General features: G+C 36.4%; 1 protein-coding gene across 6 annotated transcripts in view; it reads left to right on the plus strand.

The window, feature by feature from the left end:
* The first annotated feature begins 711 nt into the window (after positions 1 to 711).
* The window catches only part of LOC148278787 (spectrin beta chain, non-erythrocytic 5-like), a 68815-nt gene continuing 47279 nt past the window's right edge, over positions 712 to 22247 (plus strand). For all 6 annotated transcript variants that reach the window (XM_088230889.1, XM_088230890.1, XM_088230893.1 and 3 more), the window contains exons 1-17: positions 712 to 1058; positions 2221 to 2394; positions 2706 to 2906; positions 4594 to 4756; positions 4853 to 4944; positions 8972 to 9085; positions 11319 to 11448; positions 12249 to 12467; positions 13965 to 14053; positions 14456 to 14596; positions 14682 to 14812; positions 15754 to 15939; positions 16020 to 16161; positions 16822 to 16929; positions 17574 to 17738; positions 20948 to 21053; positions 21133 to 21308. In XM_088230889.1, coding sequence (XP_088087015.1) covers positions 852 to 1058; positions 2221 to 2394; positions 2706 to 2906; positions 4594 to 4756; positions 4853 to 4944; positions 8972 to 9085; positions 11319 to 11448; positions 12249 to 12467; positions 13965 to 14053; positions 14456 to 14596; positions 14682 to 14812; positions 15754 to 15939; positions 16020 to 16161; positions 16822 to 16929; positions 17574 to 17738; positions 20948 to 21053; positions 21133 to 21308 — 2544 coding nt within the window. In that variant the 5' untranslated portion in view covers positions 712 to 851. The remainder of the gene's footprint in view (positions 1059 to 2220; positions 2395 to 2705; positions 2907 to 4593; positions 4757 to 4852; positions 4945 to 8971; positions 9086 to 11318; positions 11449 to 12248; positions 12468 to 13964; positions 14054 to 14455; positions 14597 to 14681; positions 14813 to 15753; positions 15940 to 16019; positions 16162 to 16821; positions 16930 to 17573; positions 17739 to 20947; positions 21054 to 21132; positions 21309 to 22247) is intronic.

Consider the following 22247-nt stretch of genomic DNA (forward strand, 5'->3'; position numbering starts at 1 on the left):
GACACCTTCCCTATCTAATTGCAACAAGAGAACTTTTTAAACAAACTAACCAATGAAATATAACTGAACTCTTTCAACTAGAATCATTAAAATTTGTCCATAAATTAGCCACTGATGTAATTGTAGACGAAGAACTAAAACTTGTAGAAATTGTAGTCAACATGGACACAATACGAGAATATCAGCAAAATATCATACACAACTTTCTAAAGCGAGACAAGGACAGTCGAGACTAATAAACCAGGGACTGAAATTATACAATAAACTACCAGACAAAACAAAACAAAAGACGCAGACAAACTTTTCAAAATGTGTAAAAAATATTATTTTGAACAACAGAGTATGGATAAAAAATGTTTATATTATTTTTGTAAAATAAAAGTAATAATCCGTAATAAAAAAATGTATTTTCAAAATCAATGTGTGAGGGCATTGGAAGCAAAGATAGCAACCTCAAAAAAAATTTTTTTTTTGGTTATGATGTCATCTTGTAGTTTATCAACTTTATTTTTATAAAAATCATGAGTTGAGTTGCAAATGTAGTTTAAAATCATACTTATGATGGTTTGAAAATAGTGTTAAGCAAACATAGCAATATCCATCAGCCATTTTGTTCGATTTTGAATTGAATTCAGCATTTCAAACAAGCACCACAAAGCATACACTACAGTCAGTCAGCTAACTCATAATGGCGTCAACTTCTTTTCAATAGGTAAGTGATGAACTGCGCTCGCAGCACCGCGATGGCGACACGCACCTCGTATGTTAAAATGAATGTGGCTGCATAGCAAACATGTATAAATATCCTTCCACCGTGTCGCAGCGAGTCCTGGCAGCGGCTCGTGGAGCAGATGGGCGCGCGCGCGCAGCGCCTGGGCGCCGTGGGCGACATCCACCGCTACCACCGGGACGCGGCCGAGGCGCAGGGCCGCGTGCGCGACAAGCGCGCGCAGCTGCCGGACGGCGCCGCGCCGCGCGACCTGCACCACGCGCTCGCGCTGCTGCGCCGCCACGAGGGGCTCGAGAACGACATGCTCGCGCTCGAGGCGCAGCTGCAGGTAACATGCCAACTCTTCTTAGTTGCGGTGATGCGCTGAAGGGAATAATAAACGCGAGTTGATAATATAAGAAATCAAACACCGATTTGAGTCTACTGAACACTTTATTTTATTTTTACAAATGTAAAAACAAAAATTACCATACAATTGTTTCGCCTCGTTAGGGCATTTTCAAACGAATATGAAGATTAGATGGATTGAATGTCCTTATATTTTTTTATTTGATTTATTGCATATATTTAATATCAGGGAATCTATTTAAAACTAATGAATAGAAAATGAAAACGGAGTGTTCTCTGTTTAGGATAGTCTCAATCTAACATGGCTCAGCCTGTTCTAAGATGGAGATTTTTTTATCTTTTAGAGCATAAGTAGTCCTATACTAATAAAACAATAACATTAAAAAAAACTTAAACTACTTAATGATAAATGCCTAGCTAATCAAATGTAAGAAATTAAAAATCGTTATTATACAAATAAAAAGTAAATATATGTGCCAAGAATACATGTTACTTAAACATAAATAATGTAGTACAAACTAATACCACTTTCGGACAAAGGGATTTTGAGTATTATTCAATTAAAATCTATAACCTACTTCCACTTTCTATTAAAGCAATTAGTAATGAGAAAATGTTTAAAAGGGCTATTAAAAAATGGATAGTGGAGCTGGGTAGAAGTAAAATGGATTGTCTCATTCGCCCATACCAATACTGAATCAACTGCTCCACAACTGTATAGCTTATGTTAGGTTTTTGTTATTTTCATTGCGTGTTTTGTAATATAAATAATATAGATATAGATATACCGTCTCTATATATACAGATGAAGATAGCGTTTATAATCGAGGCACTGGTGTGGCACTAACAAAAATCAATACGAATTTTAAATCAAGAACTATACTAAAGAAAAAACCTAACAATGTCAATGCTTAATACATATTAAAAAAATAGTGTCGTACAGAGTACGGCAGCTAACTTTGCTGATTGGTATTTGACGCCAAGCGTTGAGAGGGTTCTCTTCCAACGGCCGCTCTGTTACCACCACTCGACGTGCCTTCCGCACTCGGTTCAATACTCCCGGCGGCACATTGAAACTCTCCCCAAATCTGTCCACCCACTGAACGATCGACGTGAGAAGTTATCAATTTCTCCTTCAACAGCTTCTGTCGGAAGATGCGGCTCGCCTCCAGCAGCTGTACCCGGGGGCCAACGCCACGCAGATCGCCCGGCAGCAGCAGACCCTGAACGAGGGCTGGGAGAGCCTCCGCAGCGCCGCGGCGGACCACCGCGACCGGCTCAGCGCCGCCTGCGACCTGCACCGCTTCCTGGCCCAGGTGAGCCGGCGGCCTTTTATTTTATAGGGACTTTGAGCGAGATGACTATACAATCTAGTAGCAAATTACTACAAACGCATTTTAATTTATTTTTTAAAAATTTAAATAATGAATTTATACATTGTTACCATTTTCAAAATTTCAATTGTTATATTTTTACTAAAACTAAAATCCCACCAAGCAACTTTCTGTAGCTTGTTGGCGGAGATGTTAAAACAATTTTTTGTCTATTGGAGTTATTTCAAAACTGTAAATTGAGTTTCCAGTGTATACTCCTGGCCCATCGGTCTCACCCCTCGACCCTTCCGCAGGTCCGCGACCTGACCTCCTGGTCGAGCGCGCTGCGCGCCGGCATGGCGGCGCCCGTGAAGGCGCGCGACGTGTCGGCCGCCTCGGCGCTCAAGGCCGAGCACGAGGCCGCCAAGGCCGAGGTGGAGGCCCGCGAGGACTCCTTCCGCGCCGCGCTGGACATGGGGCGCGCCATGGTGCAGACGGGCCACCGCTCCGCGCAGGTGAGCCACCCTCTTCCGCATTGTCGAGATCACGATTTAATATTTTTCACCCATCTCTGCCGTTTAAATCGTCCCGTGAAGAGATTACAACGATCGAGCCGTGTGCGCAGAATGGCTGATAATCATACCCCAAAAAGATTCTTTATACCACTCCGGAATAGGCTGGATAATGTGGAAAGTGACATTGGAGCAATTGGCCCGACGAACTGGAGAAGAGCCGCAGGGTGCAGGGAGGAATGGAGCCAGATTCTGGAGGAGGCCAGGGCCCACAGCGGGCTGTAGCGCCGCTGATGATGAAGTGGTCATAGTTCGTTTTGTGACAACTTGATTCCTATTTTTCTAATAGTGAGTTATTTACAACTCGTTGAAAATGGTTGCAAAAATTTGAATATTCAGGTAAATTATTAGAAGAAAAAGGTTTTTTTTTTAAAAAGAAATTCTTGATTGAAAAATATAAAACACATACAGGCAAACTTGGTTATTACGGGGAAAATGGTACCGACTGAATTTGCTCGTTAAAAGCATTACTCGTTATATATTTTATTTAACTTTTTGTACACAATGTTAATTGTACATTTGGGGGCTTATTGCCAAATAGCAATTTATTCCAACCAACCTGTAAAAAACTTACCATCCTTCCGAGAAAAAAAGACTTGATTTATCTGTTTTATTGGCAACATACTGATAAAATAAAATTCGAAAGAATTCATTAGCTAAGTGAACCTTGGGAAAGGAGCTTGTTTAGCTTTGAAACTGGTAGTTGGAAAAAAAAAGTAGTGGTTAAAAACTAAGTTGTTTTATTTATTTTATTAAGAGTTCTATTTTTATAATTTAAGTTGCAGAACATATTCAATGGAAAACAAAAATAAAAAAGCTTAAGATATACAAAAATATAAATAATTGTATTTGTATATAAATGCCCATAGAATTAGGAATAGTCCAGAAGGAGCATAGAATCATTTTTTAATACATCGGACTATGTTTAAAAATCCTCCCACTTTCGCCGCGCGCATTCGTGAAGTCGCCGCGTAATGTTGCCAGATGGGAAAAAATATAATCACTACACAAATGTAAGGTAAAAAAAAGGAATTTGTACATTTCTCTAAAATTTTATTGTGCACGTGGAAATATTGATTGACACAACAGAGTAGATAAGTAAAGGGTCATTTAATAAGAGTAATTAAATTGATGAACTGAAATTGATATTTTTATATCATGTTAAATACTATTTGATGTTTTAAAGATAATGTCGGTCAAATGTCCACCATGGCGTTGTTTAATCCGAGGTACAATTTTCATTAGTTCTCTCATTAGATGAGCAAAGTAGGGTAAAAAAAAATACTACCCTGGCAACACTAACGAAATGTCCATTTTGTTTTCTTCAACAATCTGACAGAATGATGTCTAAAATATAATTTCATGCGCCAACATTTATTTCCAAAACATTTTGATAGAATTAGTCAAAGATAGTAAAATTAATATAAAATAACTTTGTTTTATAACCGCTTATATTTATTTTTTCTATCGACCGATTTAAAAGCTACACAAGTTTCTTTATCCAGGTATACTTAACTAATGAATTCTATCCTGTTTTCTTTTCACAGCGATAATGAATATTACATTATCGAAAACTTACAAAGCTTTATGCCTATTTATATGTAGTTTTTAACGACCATGTCCCGTGTAGGAAGTGGAAGACAAATGCGCGGCGCTACTGGAGGAGCGGCAGCGCCTGCACGCCGCGTGGCAGGCGCGCCAGGTGGCGCTGGACCAGCTCATCGACCTGCACTTCTTCCTGCGCGACGCCAAGCAGCTGTCGCACCTGTGCCACGCCCACGAGGCCGCCCTAGGTACGTCGACGCGACCGAGCCCGTGACATTATTTAAAATCACTCTGCCCCTCCGTCGGACCACGAGACCGCTGAAGTTGATTCTTTGATTCCGCAGGCTCGCCCGACGCGGAGTCCCCCGGCAGCGTCGAGGAGGTGGACGCCCAGCTGAAGAAGCACGAAGCCTTCGAGAGACTTCTCAATACTCAGGTAACTATTATCGTTTTGCTTTACATTTTTTACTTAAAATTTTTCTAAGGGGACCGTAAAGTGTTCAAAATTCTATTTGCATATAACACATGTCACTCAAATGGTGTCTCTTGGAATTCAGATTTGCACAGGCTGTTTGGAATGAGCTACAAGACAGCTTGGCCATTGATTTGTGTTTATTTATTTTAGTTTGTTGATTTAAATTTATTCGGTTTTTTTTTGTATTTATTTTTAATTAAGAAGGTAAACATGTGTATGTACATGTGTATATATGTGTATGTCTGTATGTATATGAATCAAAATGTGTATCCGAATAAGTTTGAATCGGGTTGTGGTCCTGTGGCTAGTGTCTCGGACTCACGGACCAAAGGTCTGTGGTTCGAATCCCACTTTACCCCAACTTGATTCCCATTTTCTAATAGTGAGTTATTTACAACTCGTTGAAAATGGCCCTCAAAATTAAATATTTGGGTAAATCATAAGAACGCAAATATTTCTTTTTTTAAAAAAAAAAAAAAAATAAATTATATTTTGTTTGTCTGTGCTCTATATTAATTTGTTAACTATTATAATATATAAAAATGTAATTGCCTAGCTTGGAACGGGGTTTGTACCCTTGTTAGCTGGGCAAAGTGAATATGGAATCGTATTTTGATAAAGAGTGTGAATAAATAAATAAATAAATAAATAAACATGAACAGAAAATATAAAAAGAAATATAATTATTTTTCCTTTACAAAGAAAAATGTTAGAGAAAATATATAAATTTAAAAAGTAGTACAAACATTAACAAATTACAACAGCGATGGAGAATACCTTTAATAAGGGAATATGGAAGTCTAGAAATTTACAGGGCTTTTGACCTGGTTGGCTGGTTTAAGTGGCGACTTTACACACTGTGTAACATTCACCATTTTGCCTATGTTTGAACATCCATATTTCTTAAATTCTTCCATTAGTTGATTTTAGTGAAGTTAAAGAGCTGAAACCGAATTGTTGCGAAGAGATTCATCTGACTGAATTATTTCCCATACTAGGCAACGCCTGTAAACAATTTTTCAATTTTTAAACTTCTTCTTGGACCAGTTGGTTTCATTACAATATTTGAGTTTGTCCAAATGTTCGTAGACAAAAGGCCCTGGGCCTCGATTAAAATGGGAAGTTTACATTTCGAATGACTCCGAGGGGGTGAAATTTAGTATTTTGTCTACGAACATTTGGACAAACTCAAATATTGTAATAGTACAAACATTATTAAGAACTAAAAGCGTATGTATTTTTTACACAAAATTTACATACACAAATTTAAATAGTTGACTGTCAACATAAAATAATAGGCATTATAAAGCCTGGTTACAAATTAGCCATTTAATTATTTTTTCTTGAAAATTTTGTCAACATTTTCTTGTAAGACCTGCTTAGGAATCTTATTGAAAATTTTAGTGATTGTATAATGAAGTGTTCTTTGGCCAAACTTGTTCAAAACTTTGATAGAAATATAATGTACCCAAGTTGAAATGGAATGGCCCAGTGCTAGCTCAGTTCGAAAATCGCACTTTTCCCTCTTTCCAACTGTTCCAAGAAGATATATTGTTTTCAAGAGACAAATATATTGTTTTCAATTTTTAAAATATATATTTAACAACCAAAATTTATTTACAAGTAATTCAAATAGATCGAGTCAAAGAAGAAATCGCGTATTAGAAATAGCACATTGTAAAACGAGGCTCGCGCAGAGACATGCATATTTTATAGGCCCAAAAATTTTTAATTCTTTTTTTACTGATAATATTTCATCGATTCCAAACTTTCAAAATATTCCTTCTTTTAAAAAACACGCACTATTCTGGATTCAAACTAAAAATATCAACTCTTTTTTCTATGATTTATTTTGTTGCCCTTTAATGATAAGGAATATATTTGTGTTTTTTTAAATATCTTTTATTTCCTTTTTTAATTACTAAAAAAAAAAATACCATATTATCTTTTACAGAATATCTTATTTTTTCTTTCTTATGTTATACAAAAATATTATAACTGTCCATTATTTATTATAGGAGCAAAAATTCATTAACATTTTCTTGTATACCCACGAACAGGCTATGCCTTTGTGGGATTTTTTTGTTTACTATTTTTCTATTAATATGTATTTTGTTTATGCTTTATTTTTTTAATACTCGATTTTAGTATTATGTTTATTGTAAAAAACAAAAAATAAAAATCAATTAAAAAAATAAAAAAATGTTAGCTAGATGCACACAGCAATGTATAATAATAATATTTGGCTGATTTATATCGCGCCACTTTTGTAAAAAGTCGCCTCAAGGGCGCTTTACAATTGTATCCCTAAACTTAAATTCTAACTAAACTAAAGTGATATATTATATTTCCAGATTTAAAAAATTGAGGGTATGATAGTCTAAAGAAGTGGGATTTTAGTCGGGATCTGAACTGACTGGGGCTGTCGATGATTCGTAAGTTTGAAGGCAATCGGTTCCAGGCAGAGGGGCCGGCGGCGGCAAAAGCGCGACCTCGAAATCTAGTGTTTGTGGAGCGCCGGATTTCGACAAGTTTTCCTCTTCCCGAATCAAATGCTGACCTAAGAGTAGATTTTCTTCGCCGTGTATTTTCCCTAATACAAAGGTCCGATATGTATTTCGGATCCATTTCGTGAAGGGATTTGAATACTGTCCAGTACAGCTTGTATTTTATTCTCTCTGGGCTTTTTAACCAGTGCAAATCTTGAAGATGTGAGAATATTTTTTACTCCCGTAATAAGCCTCGCAGCCTTGCTGCTGTATAATGTTCAATACCGCATACACTTGATATACACACATCAGCTTAATGGCTGCTAGTGTATTATTATTAATAATAATAATTGATTGATTGTTGATTGATTTGGTGTTTATTTTGTAGAACTCCATATTTAAACTTATAATTTCTAATCAAACACTGATTTGAGTCTACTGAACACTTTATTTTATTTTTACAAATATAAACATATAAAAATAAAAACTTCGTGACAATTGTTTCGCCTTGTTATGGCATTTTCAAACGAATGTGAAGATTATTTGGATTGAATGTCCTTGTATAGTTATATAATTCAAGGTACTTAAGTAGAAAATAAAAATAATCTTATGAACTATAGCATGTACATTAATCATAATTGAGGGAAAAACCAATGGTTAAGGGTGAGGCTAAGTGTTTAATAGGTAATGGGGAATTTAGGTATTTATATTTGAATTTCGGGAAAAATATAACAAAGTTAGTATTTATTGACATACAAGTATGTATTGTGAGATAATTAATGAAGCTTTATAGTTTTGTAAATTTAGATAATTGTTGTTGAAAAAATATCTATAATATTATAATAGGTTGCTGTTCATTTTAATTTTAAAATATGATTGAAATATTATGAAGAAATTTATACAAACATAAATGTATTATTATACAATATTTCTATTTTTAAGAATTTCTTATCAAAATATAGAAATGAAATTGTAACATGATTCATCTATTAATTACGCGTCATATGAGCGTGTACAAAAAGGAACAAAGTGAAGAATAACAGTCTATTTAAATATGTTTAATAGTGGTGAAGATATTAGGTTGGTTTGTTCATTTATTATTTTAAAATTAGGATTATTTAGATATTTATTAATTTCCAATTGTTCAAGTATATTAGGTTTACGGCCTTTGCTTTCAACGTGTAATGGAATTGGTTTATTTGAGATATGAATTTCATGATTATTTTCAATTACGTGATTGGCAAATTGAGAATCTTGTTTTTTATTTTTAAAGGATCTTATGTGTTCTGAATATCAGTGTTTGATTTCTAATTATATGTTTAAATAATAATAATATTAATAAAACAGCTCTCCTGAAAAGTTGATGTTTTCGGCATACGATGGTTTTTGTAGCTGCCTCAATTTGGAAATTCTCTCACTAATCCCGTAGATTTACTTTAACCACTCTCGTTCTCCAACCCTGTCTCACCCGCGATGATTAATCTGGCCGCCTTTTCCAGGAAGAGAAAGTCATCGCTCTGAACACGCACGGAGACAAGCTTCTGCAGCAGAACCACCCCGACAGCGACGTGATCGCCGAAGAACTCGAGAGAGTCAACGAACAAAGGAAAAAGGTAACTAGCCGTAAAATGAGGAATTCCACTGTTTTCTAATTTATTTATTTTCTATTAGCGTACTATTTAACTAAGCAAAAATATATTATTTTTTTTGTGCGTTATTTACAAAGATATGATTTTTGAAAGTTACATTTATCAAATACCGCCCCAAATGACTGTAATCGGTGTGTCACTTTTCAGTAGTGACGTCATGAAACGGTTGGCGTTCTTACTTTCACTGACCTGACAAGAATCTATGGAATATTGCTTTGATTACTTCATTTAGTTGATTGTAATTTGCTCATTTCTATGTCATGGTTGTTTTTACGAACGTTTCGATTTATGTTGACATAATCTCTGGTTGAAATGTCAAATTATACAAATTATACTCTTTTTTTTTCTATGGTCAAAACGTTCCTTACAAGGTGCGGGGGCTTTAAAGCGGAAACCGGAAATACTACACGTAGATATAAGGAGTGACGTCATTATTTACGATTTTAAAATGAATACTATTTTTAACATTTTTTATTTATTTTTGCGTGCGTTTTTGAGATATTTCATCCTACTCCAAAATTTTTAAATATTCACGTATACACGAAAACATTTTTAAAATTTAATTCCGGGTTGGGCTGGAATTCCTCATTGTCATGGGCATCGGGGAGAAAGGAATATAGAAGGCGTTGCCTGGTCGATTTATCAAAATCTAAGATATTTTTATATTCTTCATTCAGATAGCAAATATCCCATCACTGTTATCAGCTGACTGAATCTGTTTTACACAATACCCGCCACAGAATAGCGTCTCTGTCTTTCTTGTTACGAGTTCTATCTTCGTGCTCTCTCTTATACAGATGTGTTGCTGAATTAGCCAATATTCATTCTTCGCGTAGCGAGGATTAATACTTTTTGTATTAACATCCAGCATAGTTATTAAAATTTTACTTTCCGATTCCGGTGTGAAAATGTCCATTTGAGATTACAAAAAATATGAGTCCATCATTAAAAAAAATCAGGTCGATATATCAAGTATTGTATCGCATGTAGACAAGTGTGATACCACAGCCACACGAGAGTTAAAAAAAAATATCTTTCAACAATATTTTGAGTTTGTCCAAATTTTTGTAGACAAGGACTGGATTCAACTCCCCGGGGAGCTGTTTATTTTAACATATTACAACAGAGATGAAGAACATTTCAGAGAAGTCACAAACATCAAGTAACTTCACAAACATCAACAGATGAAAGAATTGAAGGAATATAGATGTTCAAATATAGGCAGAATAGTGAATGTTACACAGTGTGTAAAGTGGCCACTTAAACCAGCCATTGACAGGTCATAAGCCCTGTAGATGCCTAGACTTCTAAATTACCTTCTCTTAAATGTTCTTCATCTCTGTTGTAATATGTTATTATACAATATTATTAATACTATTTATTATTTGACAGGTTTTTTGAGTAAATTTTCCAATTTTTCTCCATACAAACCCAGTAGCCAAATTTTACAAAATGTAATTTAAAATTTTTGGCATTTATAAAACTTAAAGTCTGCTTAAGCTAAAATGATCCAGCTCCATAAATAGGCATATAACTCATAAATGAAATGTAATTTTAAACAAATGAACACCATTGGCAAGAAAAATACTATTTCCATCATTAACAATAATTTTTCAAATCAAGTAGCTATCTGTAATTTTATATTAGGGTGATCTTATATTTCCTCAAATATCTCACAAAACTGTAATTTGACAGTTGGATCTTTTCTGCATATATACGTCCAATTGTAGTCTGCATCACGCAACGCAGACTGCGAACATAAGTTAGAAGTTAACGAATAAAAAGCAGATAGCTGCTAAACTGCCGATATGTACAGAAAAATAGATCCATATTATCCGCAGAAGCCGTATTCTGCAATCGAATTGCCCTATCAATGGGTGAATTCTGGCTCTCATTAGTGTGCGTGCTTCTGGGTGTGTAAAACAGTGCGTGAGATCTCGCTCTGGTATAATTATTGGGAACGCACAAACCGATCTCTTTCAGTATATTTGGATTATAGATACTTCCAGAAATCAGCTCATAGAAATGTTTCCCGAGAAAAAATTGACAATGAGATTCGAGGGTGTTGTAATCCAGCCATCCCGCCAGAAATAATGACGGGTACAAGAGTGGATAATTATTATTTTCTATTATTGTCATTGAAAAAAATAACTTTTTAATCATTACGGAGAATAAGAATGACGCCCGATGATTGCAGGTGCGAGAGCTGTGCGCGGTACGCCGCGACTCCTTGGCGGACGCGCTCCTCCACGCGCAGTTCACGAGGGACGTGGCGGAGACGCAGTTCTGGATTCAGGACAAGAGCAAGAAGCTGGAAGCCGATCAAGGTAGGCAACCACACAACTTCTGTAGAGATAACGAGCTCGTGTAGAAGAAGCTGAAAGTAATGAGGACGCACAGTAGTTTCGTACAACCGATTGGCCCGTTGAATTACCGTAAACAAATCTTCCACAACTCTCTTATATATATATGGATAATTTTTATAGCGCCGTTTTTGTGAAAATCACCTCAAGGGCGCTGTACAATAAATAAATATCCCACCACGTCTTGCAGCTACAGAGCGCATGGACGGTTGGGATTCTTGTTCCTCGTCTCCAATTATGATATACAGGAGCTAGATTACAGCACGTCTTGCAGCTACAGAGCGCATAGACAATAAGAAATCTAGCCCCTATTTACATTTTTTATTTGACAATAAAGATTAGAGATTTCGTGATATTTAAAAAAAATTATTAAAAAACAAATTTATAAAAATAGAAGTTAGATAACAAGTCTCGCAGCTACTGAGCGCATGGACGGTTGTAATTCTAGCCTCACTTACTAAATTTGGAGATTTGATAGTTGATAACATTTACCTGTTAAGCTAGATTACTAATCGTCTTGCAGCTACAAAGTGCATGGACGAGTGAAATTCTGGCTACTTAAATCATCAATAAATTTACAAAAACAAACATTGAGCATAATAGTAAATTTGCAAAGTGTTTGTGCTAAAAAGTAAACAATAATAAACTAAACAGATAAAGCACTTCAACACTGTGGATAACATTACAGATAAAAGTATCTGGGTTGATTTTTATGAACCGGTGTTTTCCTGTCTCGGTACTATATTTGCGTTCTATTTTCCCAGGGGGCGAGGTCACCAGCCTCGAGGACAAGATCAAGAAGCTGCAGAAGCACCAGGCCTTCCAGGCCGAGCTGGCGGCCAACGCGGGCCGCGTGGGCGAGCTCGCGCAGAAGGCGCGCACGCTGGAGGAGCGCCGCCACGGGGACGCGCGCCTCGTGCAGCGCGCCGCCGCCCAGCTGCGCGCCGCCTGGGACGAGCTCCTGCGCAGCGCCCACCAGCGAGGTACGCGCGCCGCATTCTAACGTTATCATCGTGGTTTGTCGCGCCACGTTTAATTAAAAGTTACCAACTGAACTCGGATCAAAATGTTACAATCTCAAGTTAGTGTAATTAGCGTACTGAGAAAACCGTACGGGGTTCGTAGTCCATGATCAATGACACACACACATGCTACATCATTAAACTTGAAATATAGAGCGACGACCAATGAAGCAAGTCATCATTTTACATGGAAATCTATATTATGCTAGCGGACCCGACATACGTTATCCTGCCCGAACGTTGGCTTACCTGCTATTAGCTTGGAAAAATACTTTTCATTGATAAGTAGGTACCTAGGTACTTGTTTGTGATTGAATTCCAAAACTAAAATTTTTTCATATTCAAATATCGAATTTAAGTAGGTACCTAGGTACTTGTTTATGGTTGAATTTCAAAACATAAAATAAATCTTTTTTTCAAATATGGCATTCTTTTTGCAAACGTCAAACTCCAGTCTTCTCACCAACAGAATGGAATTTTTTGGGATAGATCTTCCGGCTTTTCGTAGATCTCATCGCGACTAAACAGTGTGGGATGAAGTTGGATTGGCATGGTTTAGCTCAAAGTTTTTGGTCTTTTGTTTTTTTGAATATATTGTATACAATTATTGTTTTGCCCTTGTTTCTCTTTGCTAAATAGTTTTATGTTCTTTTTGTCCAGTTTCTTGCATTTATGTTTCTTCATGTAACTGTTGTAATTGGCTTAGGCCGTATATATATATAATAAATAAATAAATAAAGATGTATAAGTACATATTTAAATTCTGTAAGTCTGTCTAACATTATTGTACATAACGACGAGAGCGACGTCCTGCAGTACATGTTATTTCAGGAAAACCCCTAATTACGTTTTTAAATAAAGGTAAAAAAAAAAATTCATTAATTTTTTTTTTTTTTAAATTTATGGAAAATGTTAAAACCATTGCAACTTTTTTAAATATCATATTATAAATATTTTTATAATATGATATTTAAATTATAAATGTCCGTAAAGCAGCAACACACAAATTGTGTTTAAATTATAATTAATTTCATGTTTTGATTTAGCTTACAAACAAGTTGGTATAATAATTATTGACTAACTTCAGAGTTGCCAAAAACACAAAAATGGCTGCGATAATTGTCTGCAAAATTTTTCCTAAAATATCAACTAAGATTGAAAATTTCTGTGACAAAAAAGTCGATATAATTATTGAAACTAACTTCAGACACTCAAGCTGTCATGTTTCAGTGCGGATTGCAAACTTCTCCGGCGTTAATTGCGTAAAAACGCATGTTAAATGTACTAAATTTTAAAAAATTCTATGGACCTCAAACGAGGGCGTAATTCTGGGGTTCACTGTATATAATGAAATGCTTGATTTAAATATCTATGGCCAAAATCAAAAATTCTAGTAAACTCTCCCAACCCTTTAACATTATTTGTGATTCCCAAAAATTTGAAAACCGCGTATTTCAGGCCGAGGGCTGGAGGAGGCGCAGGACATGCTGGAGTTCAACAACCAGGTGGACAAGATCGAGTCTTGGATCAGAGACAAGGAGATGATGGTGAGTCTTCATCGGCAATCTAAAGTTCTGTGTGTGAAATATTAAAAAAAATGTTTTTATTAAAAATGCTTTGAAACTTAAATGATATTATGGAGGCCATCACCATCAAGCTGTAAAGTTGACAGGGCCGAACACCGTTCTGGCCCGCAACGCACAACCCGACGCAACGTCAACTGCGTTCACTCTGCTTTCATCCTTCCTCTGCCAGTTCCATGTTTCACTTCCATGCATAAGTGTTGGGACTAAAACACCATTGCGCATTGCCAGTTCAACTTCGATTGACACAATTTTATTAGCGATTACTGTGCTTTAATTGCACCGTTCATTCTGCTGCCCAGATGCACAAATTCTTCTACTTGTAAATGACATAAATAAATAAGATACGTGCGCTTCTCTCTCTAGGTGAACGCGGCGGACACTGGTCGCGATTACGAGCACTGCAGCGCCCTCCTCAGGAAGCTGGACGACTTGGACAGCGACATGAGAGTCGACGACAAGCACATCAAGAGCATCAGCGCCCTCGCCGACAAGCTTCTACAGCAGGTAAAAAGAAAAAGCTTATTTTCAGTTCACTAGGTTTTTTTTGGTTTTCAGTTCCGGATTTTTAAAACATCTCCGGCTTTTCCAGGGTCCGACGTCCGGACCGGCCGTGGCGCAGAGGAGAGACGCCTTCCTCAACAAGTGGCGCGCGCTCAGCGGGGCGCTGCAGGAGTACCGGGACAGCCTGGCCGCCGCCCTCGAGATCCACCAATACAACAGGTTTGCACTTTTTACAAACACGAACATTAACTTATCTTGAAAGATTTGATCTCTGTGTCTGATTATTGAATAACTAGCATATTTTTTGGCATTTAAGATTATACAGGAAGCATCGGAATTTCACAGAAAATATTATGTGAAAAAAAAAGCGTTTTGAAAAATAGGCATTTGCGTGTGGCCAATGGAATGACCATTTTTGCGGCAATTCAAAATTACAAATTTAAAAATATTTTTTATCCTATTAATAATTAGCAAAAAAAATCATTTTTATCCTACTAATAATTAGCAAAAAAAATATTTTTTAGCAAAAAATATTTTTTATCGTACTAATAATTAGCAATAAAAATTTTTTATCGTACTAATAATTAGCAAAAAAAAATTTTTTATCGTACCAATAATTAGCAAAAAAATATTTTTTATCGTACTCATAATTAGCAATAATTTTTTTTTATGCATGTTAATTTATTTTTTTAATACAATGCTTGACATATAAATCAACATAATTATATAAAATCAGCTTTAAAACTAAAATAAACCTAATTATCAATGACATTCTTACATGGTTACATCATTTTGCAAAAAGGTTAGAGATGGGACAAATTGATCAATGAAATCAATAAAAAAAGTATAAATATCTTATTCTTTTTATGAATAATTGTCTCAAACACACTATAATAGGCTTGTTTTTTCGTTTTTATTTCAATTTTCGAAAACAGAGTTTCATGTTTGTATGAAAACACTGATAAAATCAATTTGATCGGTACATGGTTGGGGATCAGTAATTTCCCATGACTAGTGACATTAGTTTGTTAGCTGTTATTTTAATCAACCTACATTTTAAGGACTATAGGCTTTTCACAACACGGAATGTTTTCGTAAAGTCCTCTCTTCCGTCGTTCTTCTCCATGGCCTAATATTATATCCGACTGTTTTCCGTCCAGGGATGTGCAGGAGACGGTGGAGCGCACGGCCGAGAAGGTGGCGCTGCTCAGCGGCGCCGAGCGCGCGCGCGACCTGCGCGGCGTGGAGCGCCTGCAGCGGCGCCGCGACGCGCTGCACCGCGACGCCAGCGCGCTGAAGGCCAAGATGGACGTGCACGCCAGCGAGGCCCGCCGCCTCGCCACAAAGTAAGCGTCCGAACACCCGTCTGTCTCGTACTTACTGCACTTCCTTCGGCATTTTCTCATGCGTTCGTTTCCGGTTCCAGGTACCCGGGCAAAGAACGCGCCATCATGGAGAAGCTGGAGGAGCTGCAGCAGGCCTGGCTCCAGCTGCAGGAGCTGCTGGAGCAGCGGCGACAGCAGCTGGATGACGCGCACACGGTGCACAAACTCGATGCAGACTTGAAGGTACGGCTCTCTCGAAGGAATGCAGTTCTGACAAGAGTCTTTTCTTCATACAGATGTATTTCCGTATTTTCACTCTGGATTATGTAATATTAAGCTATATTTTTTTTACTCCATAGATATATACCACCGTTGTGTCTTTAGAGCCATAAACACGCTACTAGCTAACAGAGTCGCCCGTACGGAGAAAAACAATTCTATGATTATTAACCACGAAGTTAGGTACAGATTATTAACCACAAAGTTAGGTACAGATTATTAAATATTATTACTCAGGGTTTAGCATTAATTAATAAGATTACAGCGATACAACGGGCCGTATGTAGTAGGGTCGAGAATCGCAAGCACAAACTAAATTCTCGGGACACTTTTGTTCTATACAATAGAGCTAAAGGGGTTCTCTAGTGAACTATCACTATTACAATAGTATACAAATACGATATTAATACTGCTGAAAAAAAAAACAAATTAGGTATGTTTTGGGGTGCAGAAAACGGGAATACGAGACCTCGATTTTGTCGATTTTAGTTAGGCATAATCAGTCTTTTTCGAGAGAGTGCCAGAAAAACTATGTTCATACTTTTTCATCAAATTTCTCTGCCACCGCATGTCCTCTTAATTCAGGTCTGAAATGTTTTAATAAATCTGTTTTTTTTCCCCCAGGAACTGGAGGTGTGGGTGGGAGAGACGGTCAAGAAGCTGGAGAGCAGCGAGCCGCCGTCCAGCGTGTCTGACGCAGAAGCGCTGCTGGAATTGCACCAGGAACGCAAGGTAAAAACACGGGAGAAGGGAATATATAATACCTGTCTTTTAGCCGGTTTGAGTGGTTATCAAGTATCACCACTCTGCCTGGGTTTGAAAATCCGTGTTTCTTTAATTCTTCCGTCGGTTGATTTTCGTGGAGCTAAAGAGCTGAAACCCTCGATGAATCTAAAGGTTTCAGCTTTCTTTTCTCACTTTCCCTGCACTGGCGCCTGATGCGTAAGACTGATCATCTTGCCTTAATGTATTCAATGATCAAGTATCGATGCAGTGCTCTAAGCACCACTGGGGATAGGAAAATGATAGTGACTCAGTTAAATTTTAATTTTGAAAATTAAATAGTAATATTTTCTTGTGATTCGATTTACCAAAATATTTTGGGTTTGCAACTCCCTATAAAAAAATGTATATAAAACAACCCATTATACTGTTTCCCCGTAAGAGCAGGCAAAGAGGATAGGCCGCCATATAACTCTGCCTTAGCATACAGATTTCGCTTCTTCTACATTCCTGCATCTTCTCATGTCGTTCAAAGAAATGAGGAATCAAATTTTGCTAGATCGAGGTTGGAACCCGAACCTTTCATCTCCGAATCCGCGACCCCGCAACGAGAATGTCCTCAGACTTGATATGTATTTGTCGCCAATTCGCAGGCGGAGATCGACAACAGGCAGAAGAGCATATCGGCGCTGGCCTCCGAGGCCCTGAAGCTGCCGCTGCCCGAGGACGAGGACCGCGAGAAGCGGCCGCGGAGGCTGGCCGAGCTCGCCTCGGAGCTCACCAACGCCTGGGACCAGAGGCGCGACCACCTCACCCAGGTAAGCGATGCTATGATAACAAAGAGGCCCTTCGTCCGTCCGCAATTATGAACGCTATCTTCATCGGTACATGTCCAGACGGTATAAACTAACATAGATATTTTTGTATAAAAATGTGTATATTTGACAACAATATTTTGAGTTTGTCCAAATTTTTGTAGACAAGGACTGGATTGAACTCCCTGGGGAGCTGTTTATATTAACATATTACAACAGAGATGAAGAACATGTAAGGGAAGTCCAGGCATCTACAGGGCTTATGACCTGTCAATGGCTGGTTTAAGTGGCCACTTTCCACACTGTGTAACATTCACCATTCTGCCTATATTTGAACATCTATATTCCTTCAATTCTTTCATCTGTTGATGTTTGTGAAGTTAAAGAGCTGAAACCTTTATTTATGCGGGTGAGATTCAACTAATTGAATTATTTCACCTACATACTAGACTAGGCAACTCCTGAAAATATTATTTTTTCAATTTCTATACTTCTTCATGGACCAGGTAATTTATCAACAATATTACTATATCACCTTCTCTTAAATGTTCTTCATCTCTGTTGTAATATGTGTGTATATTTGCATGAAAACACAAGTATCTTCGTACGTAACCTGTAATTGTACACGTTTTAAAAAAAATTAATTATAAACATAAAATAACTGGAAATTAAAGTAAGTAAAGTAGTAATCGGCTAGTTCATTGGCTCATTGCTGGCGCTGGGCGCGCTTTATTCATTTTTTTTTATATTTGGAGAAAAATACATGATTTATAAGAAATAGTAGACTAATACCCGTATGCAGAGACAAACCTTGAGGTGAGGAAAGTACATTCTATTGTCTTCACCTTCGGGTTATTCTCTGCATTTGAAATTAGAATGTACTTTCCTCACCTTAAGTTTTGTCTCTGCATACGGGTATAAGTATTGAACTAAAATTTGTTGCAAGAATTTGAAGATAATAAGTTGAGCACAAAAGTGGCCGAAGCGAAATTTTATTTTTTTATTTTGAAAAGAAATACAAGCTTTTTAAATCACATACATTTTTGTGACATTTTCATTTATTTATTCAGATATTTAGAACATTACAGAAAAAAGACCCAATTCATTCTAAATACAATAATAGATCACAAATTACAATAGATAGTAAAATAATATAACAAAATGTAAAAAGATAAATTACAAGTTAGAAAGTGCTTTCCTAAGGGAAGGCCCACTGTCGTGAAATATGTCGACATCCGAGGCGATGCGATTAAGTAGCAAGATTGCTACCATCGGCAGGTTGGTTCTGCATCGCGGTAGGTAAAACAATCGCCGCTGTCTTTGTCGAAGATAGTTATCAGGCACGAACAGACCTACATCCATCGGAATTTCTGAGTTATGTATGCGACCACCGATCACCCGGAAAAAGTGAACACCCAAATGAACGTCCCTCCTCCTCCATAATGACTGATAGCCTAGCGTCCCCAGTAAAAAGTCGGTTGGGAAGAGCCGAGGATAAAAATAAAGCACATTATTAAAATATCTAACAAAGCTGTAAAATTATTAGGATTTGTACTTGGAACCGGAAAAGATTTTAATAATATAAACACATTAAAATATCTTTACACATCTCTAGTTAGAAGCCAACTAGATTATAATTCTCCAATATGGTCACCTTATCAAATCACTTTCTCAGATTCTATTGAGAGAATTCAGAATAAATTTCTTAGATATATTCATTTTAAGATGGGTTTTTCTACTAATCAATTAAATTATAACAACATTTTAGACTCTCTTAAATTAACTAAATTGCAAGAACGAAGAACATCGACCGATCTTACGACTTTATATAAAATAATAAAACCAATGTTTGATACCCCCGATCTACTGAAGTTGATTTCATTCTATGTACCACCTAGATTAAGCAGAACATCTACAATATTTTATTGTCAAAATTGTCGAACGGTAGCTCAATATAACTCACCTGTTGTTAGATTACAGAATACCGGGAATGAATACGCATCACATTTTGATATATTTAGTTTATCTCTGCCTAACTTAAAAAATAAAGTGACCAACATATTTTTATCAAAAAGAGCAAATCATCTTCAGAAGATTGGGTTGGAATAGTTATAATTTGATTGATTAATGTATTTTGTTATTGTATCATTTCTTTAAAATATATATGTATTTCAAGTAATTCATAATGTGTACAGTACGAGTATATTAATATTTCATACTCGATTTTTTTTAAAGTATTTTTATTTTTAAGCACTCTTTATACCACATATATGTAAATGGCAGAAATGCCGTATATAAATAAATAATATCCACACTCTTTTCGGTACAGATAGCGCAGAATTTTTTTCTGCACTCTCTCCACCATCAAAGAGTATCGAGTCTCACGTGGATCATTATCATCATCATTCCTTTATTTCTATGTAAAATTATGCCTTCGGTAATACTTAATAAAAAATAAATTATCAAAATACTTCAGTTGAAACATTTTTTTATAGAATTGTATTCTCTTTTTTTTTAAAGAAGATAATTCTGGTTGTTATATTCAATTTATAACAACATCTTATTTACGTTTTTATGACCTTCAGACCTGCCCTTATCGTTTTCGGTAAGGGCAGCAATAGTTTTAGTGAAATCATTGAAAAAAAAAAAAAAAAAAAGAACAATCCCCAATTATTAGTTTTTACAACTTTTCTGCAAGTACACTAGTATTGATAGTGTAGCAAATTAATTTTATTTTTATGTAATTCCTATTTTTTCCATACATTTTTCATTTCCTCACTTTGGCGTTTTCCTCAGTTTTACTCTGTTCTTTCTTTCTCCCTTGAAAAACGTAAAAAGGGGGTTTTACTGTAGTTTTATTACTCCTGCGATAAACATTTGTTTTCCAAAGTAGATTTTAGTGCACCGTTCACCCTGTTCCCGGCACTCACCCTCCTTTCAATATCTTTCTCGGCCTTTCCGTCCCTAGTAAACATACTTCCCAGGTACACAAATTCTTCTACCTGATTCAGAATATCTCCGTTCACGCTGATCTCACATTTAGTTATATTTTCGTCCCTTTCAAAAACCATCACTTTCGATTTATCAACATTCATAAGCAAATCGCTTTTCTTGCAAACATTGTAGACTTTTGTTACCAAGAATTGAAGGTCTTCTTTGCTGCTAGCAATATTGTTAAGCCCCGCTAAATAATTTGCTGCTTGTCATTCCAGACTCACCAGTTGCAGCTGTTCAAGGAACAGGCACGACAAACGGAGGACTGGCTCGCCGCGAAAGAGGCATTTCTCAACAATGACGATCTCGGCGACTCCTTACCCGGTAAATTCTCTACTCCTTAACTCATTCTGCCCACTGCAGTAGGGCACCACAAAACTGACCTTCGTTTTATCCTCCCCAGCTGTGGAGGCGCTGATCCGCAAGCACGCGGAGTTCGACAAGCTGGTGCGCGCGCAGGAGAGCAAGGCCGCAGAGCTGCACAAGTTCGCCGAGGAGCTGCTCGGCTACGGGCACTTCGACCGCGCGTACATCGAGCGCAGGCTCGCCGCGGTGGCCGCGCGCCTCACCAAACTAAAGGTTTTTATAAAGCACCATTTGTATGTTTGTTTATATGTTATTGTGGTTCTCTTGTTAACCCGGTTTTACGTTGAAAATTTATAGTCATATTGTTAACTCGAGACAAGATCATCTGAACTTTTTTGGTTTAAGTTTGCAACAGTTTAAACGAGCACTAAATAAATAGTCCAGATCTTGTCTCGATGTCCCTTATGCTTCTTTTCTTTTTTAAAAATGTTTTTAACTATTCTTTTATAGTAATATTAAAACCCTATAAATTGTATAAATGGTCCGTCAATAAATAAATAAATAACAGTTACAGGCAATCTTATTTTGAATTTACTATGAATAAATTGTTGTTAGTTATTTATTTTATTTTATTTTATTTATTTGGATAACCAACAGCTATAATTATCTTTTATATATATTACAAAACAAATAAGCCAATTACAGGTTTTCACAAGTAGCGTCACAGTGAGTTAAAAAAGATTCTCAAACATAAAATGAATAGTGATTAAATGTAAATTCAAAAGAAAAGAAAAAATACTACGAATTATTTCGAAAGCAAACGTACGTCATTAAGATTATTTGCAAATAAATCTATGTTAAATGATTTATTTATTACATTAAAATTATTAAAAGTTTGCCATAAATATGAATTTTGCCTATAATTAGATGAAACAAGAGGTGTGGAGGAGAGGGTTATTTCTTAAAACTTTGGAAGGAACATTGATAGAAAGTTTGCAAAGTAGTTCAGGACAGTCAATTGAACCAGAGGCAATTTTAAGTAAATAAATTGTATCCGCTATTTCACGACGTATTTGCAGAGGCAATAGGTGATGTTTTTTACATATATGAATATACTGGTCAGATTTAAACTCAAGTTTCAACCGGAAACACATGAACTTTACGAATTTTTTAAAAATATTTTCAATGCGTGATATCTGCACATTGTACATT

Source organism: Micrasema longulum, unplaced genomic scaffold, assembly GCF_059751315.1.
Source record: "Micrasema longulum isolate JH-2025_06_02 unplaced genomic scaffold, ASM5975131v1 h1tg000825l, whole genome shotgun sequence".
In the NCBI taxonomy this organism is placed as follows: domain Eukaryota; kingdom Metazoa; phylum Arthropoda; class Insecta; order Trichoptera; family Brachycentridae; genus Micrasema; species Micrasema longulum.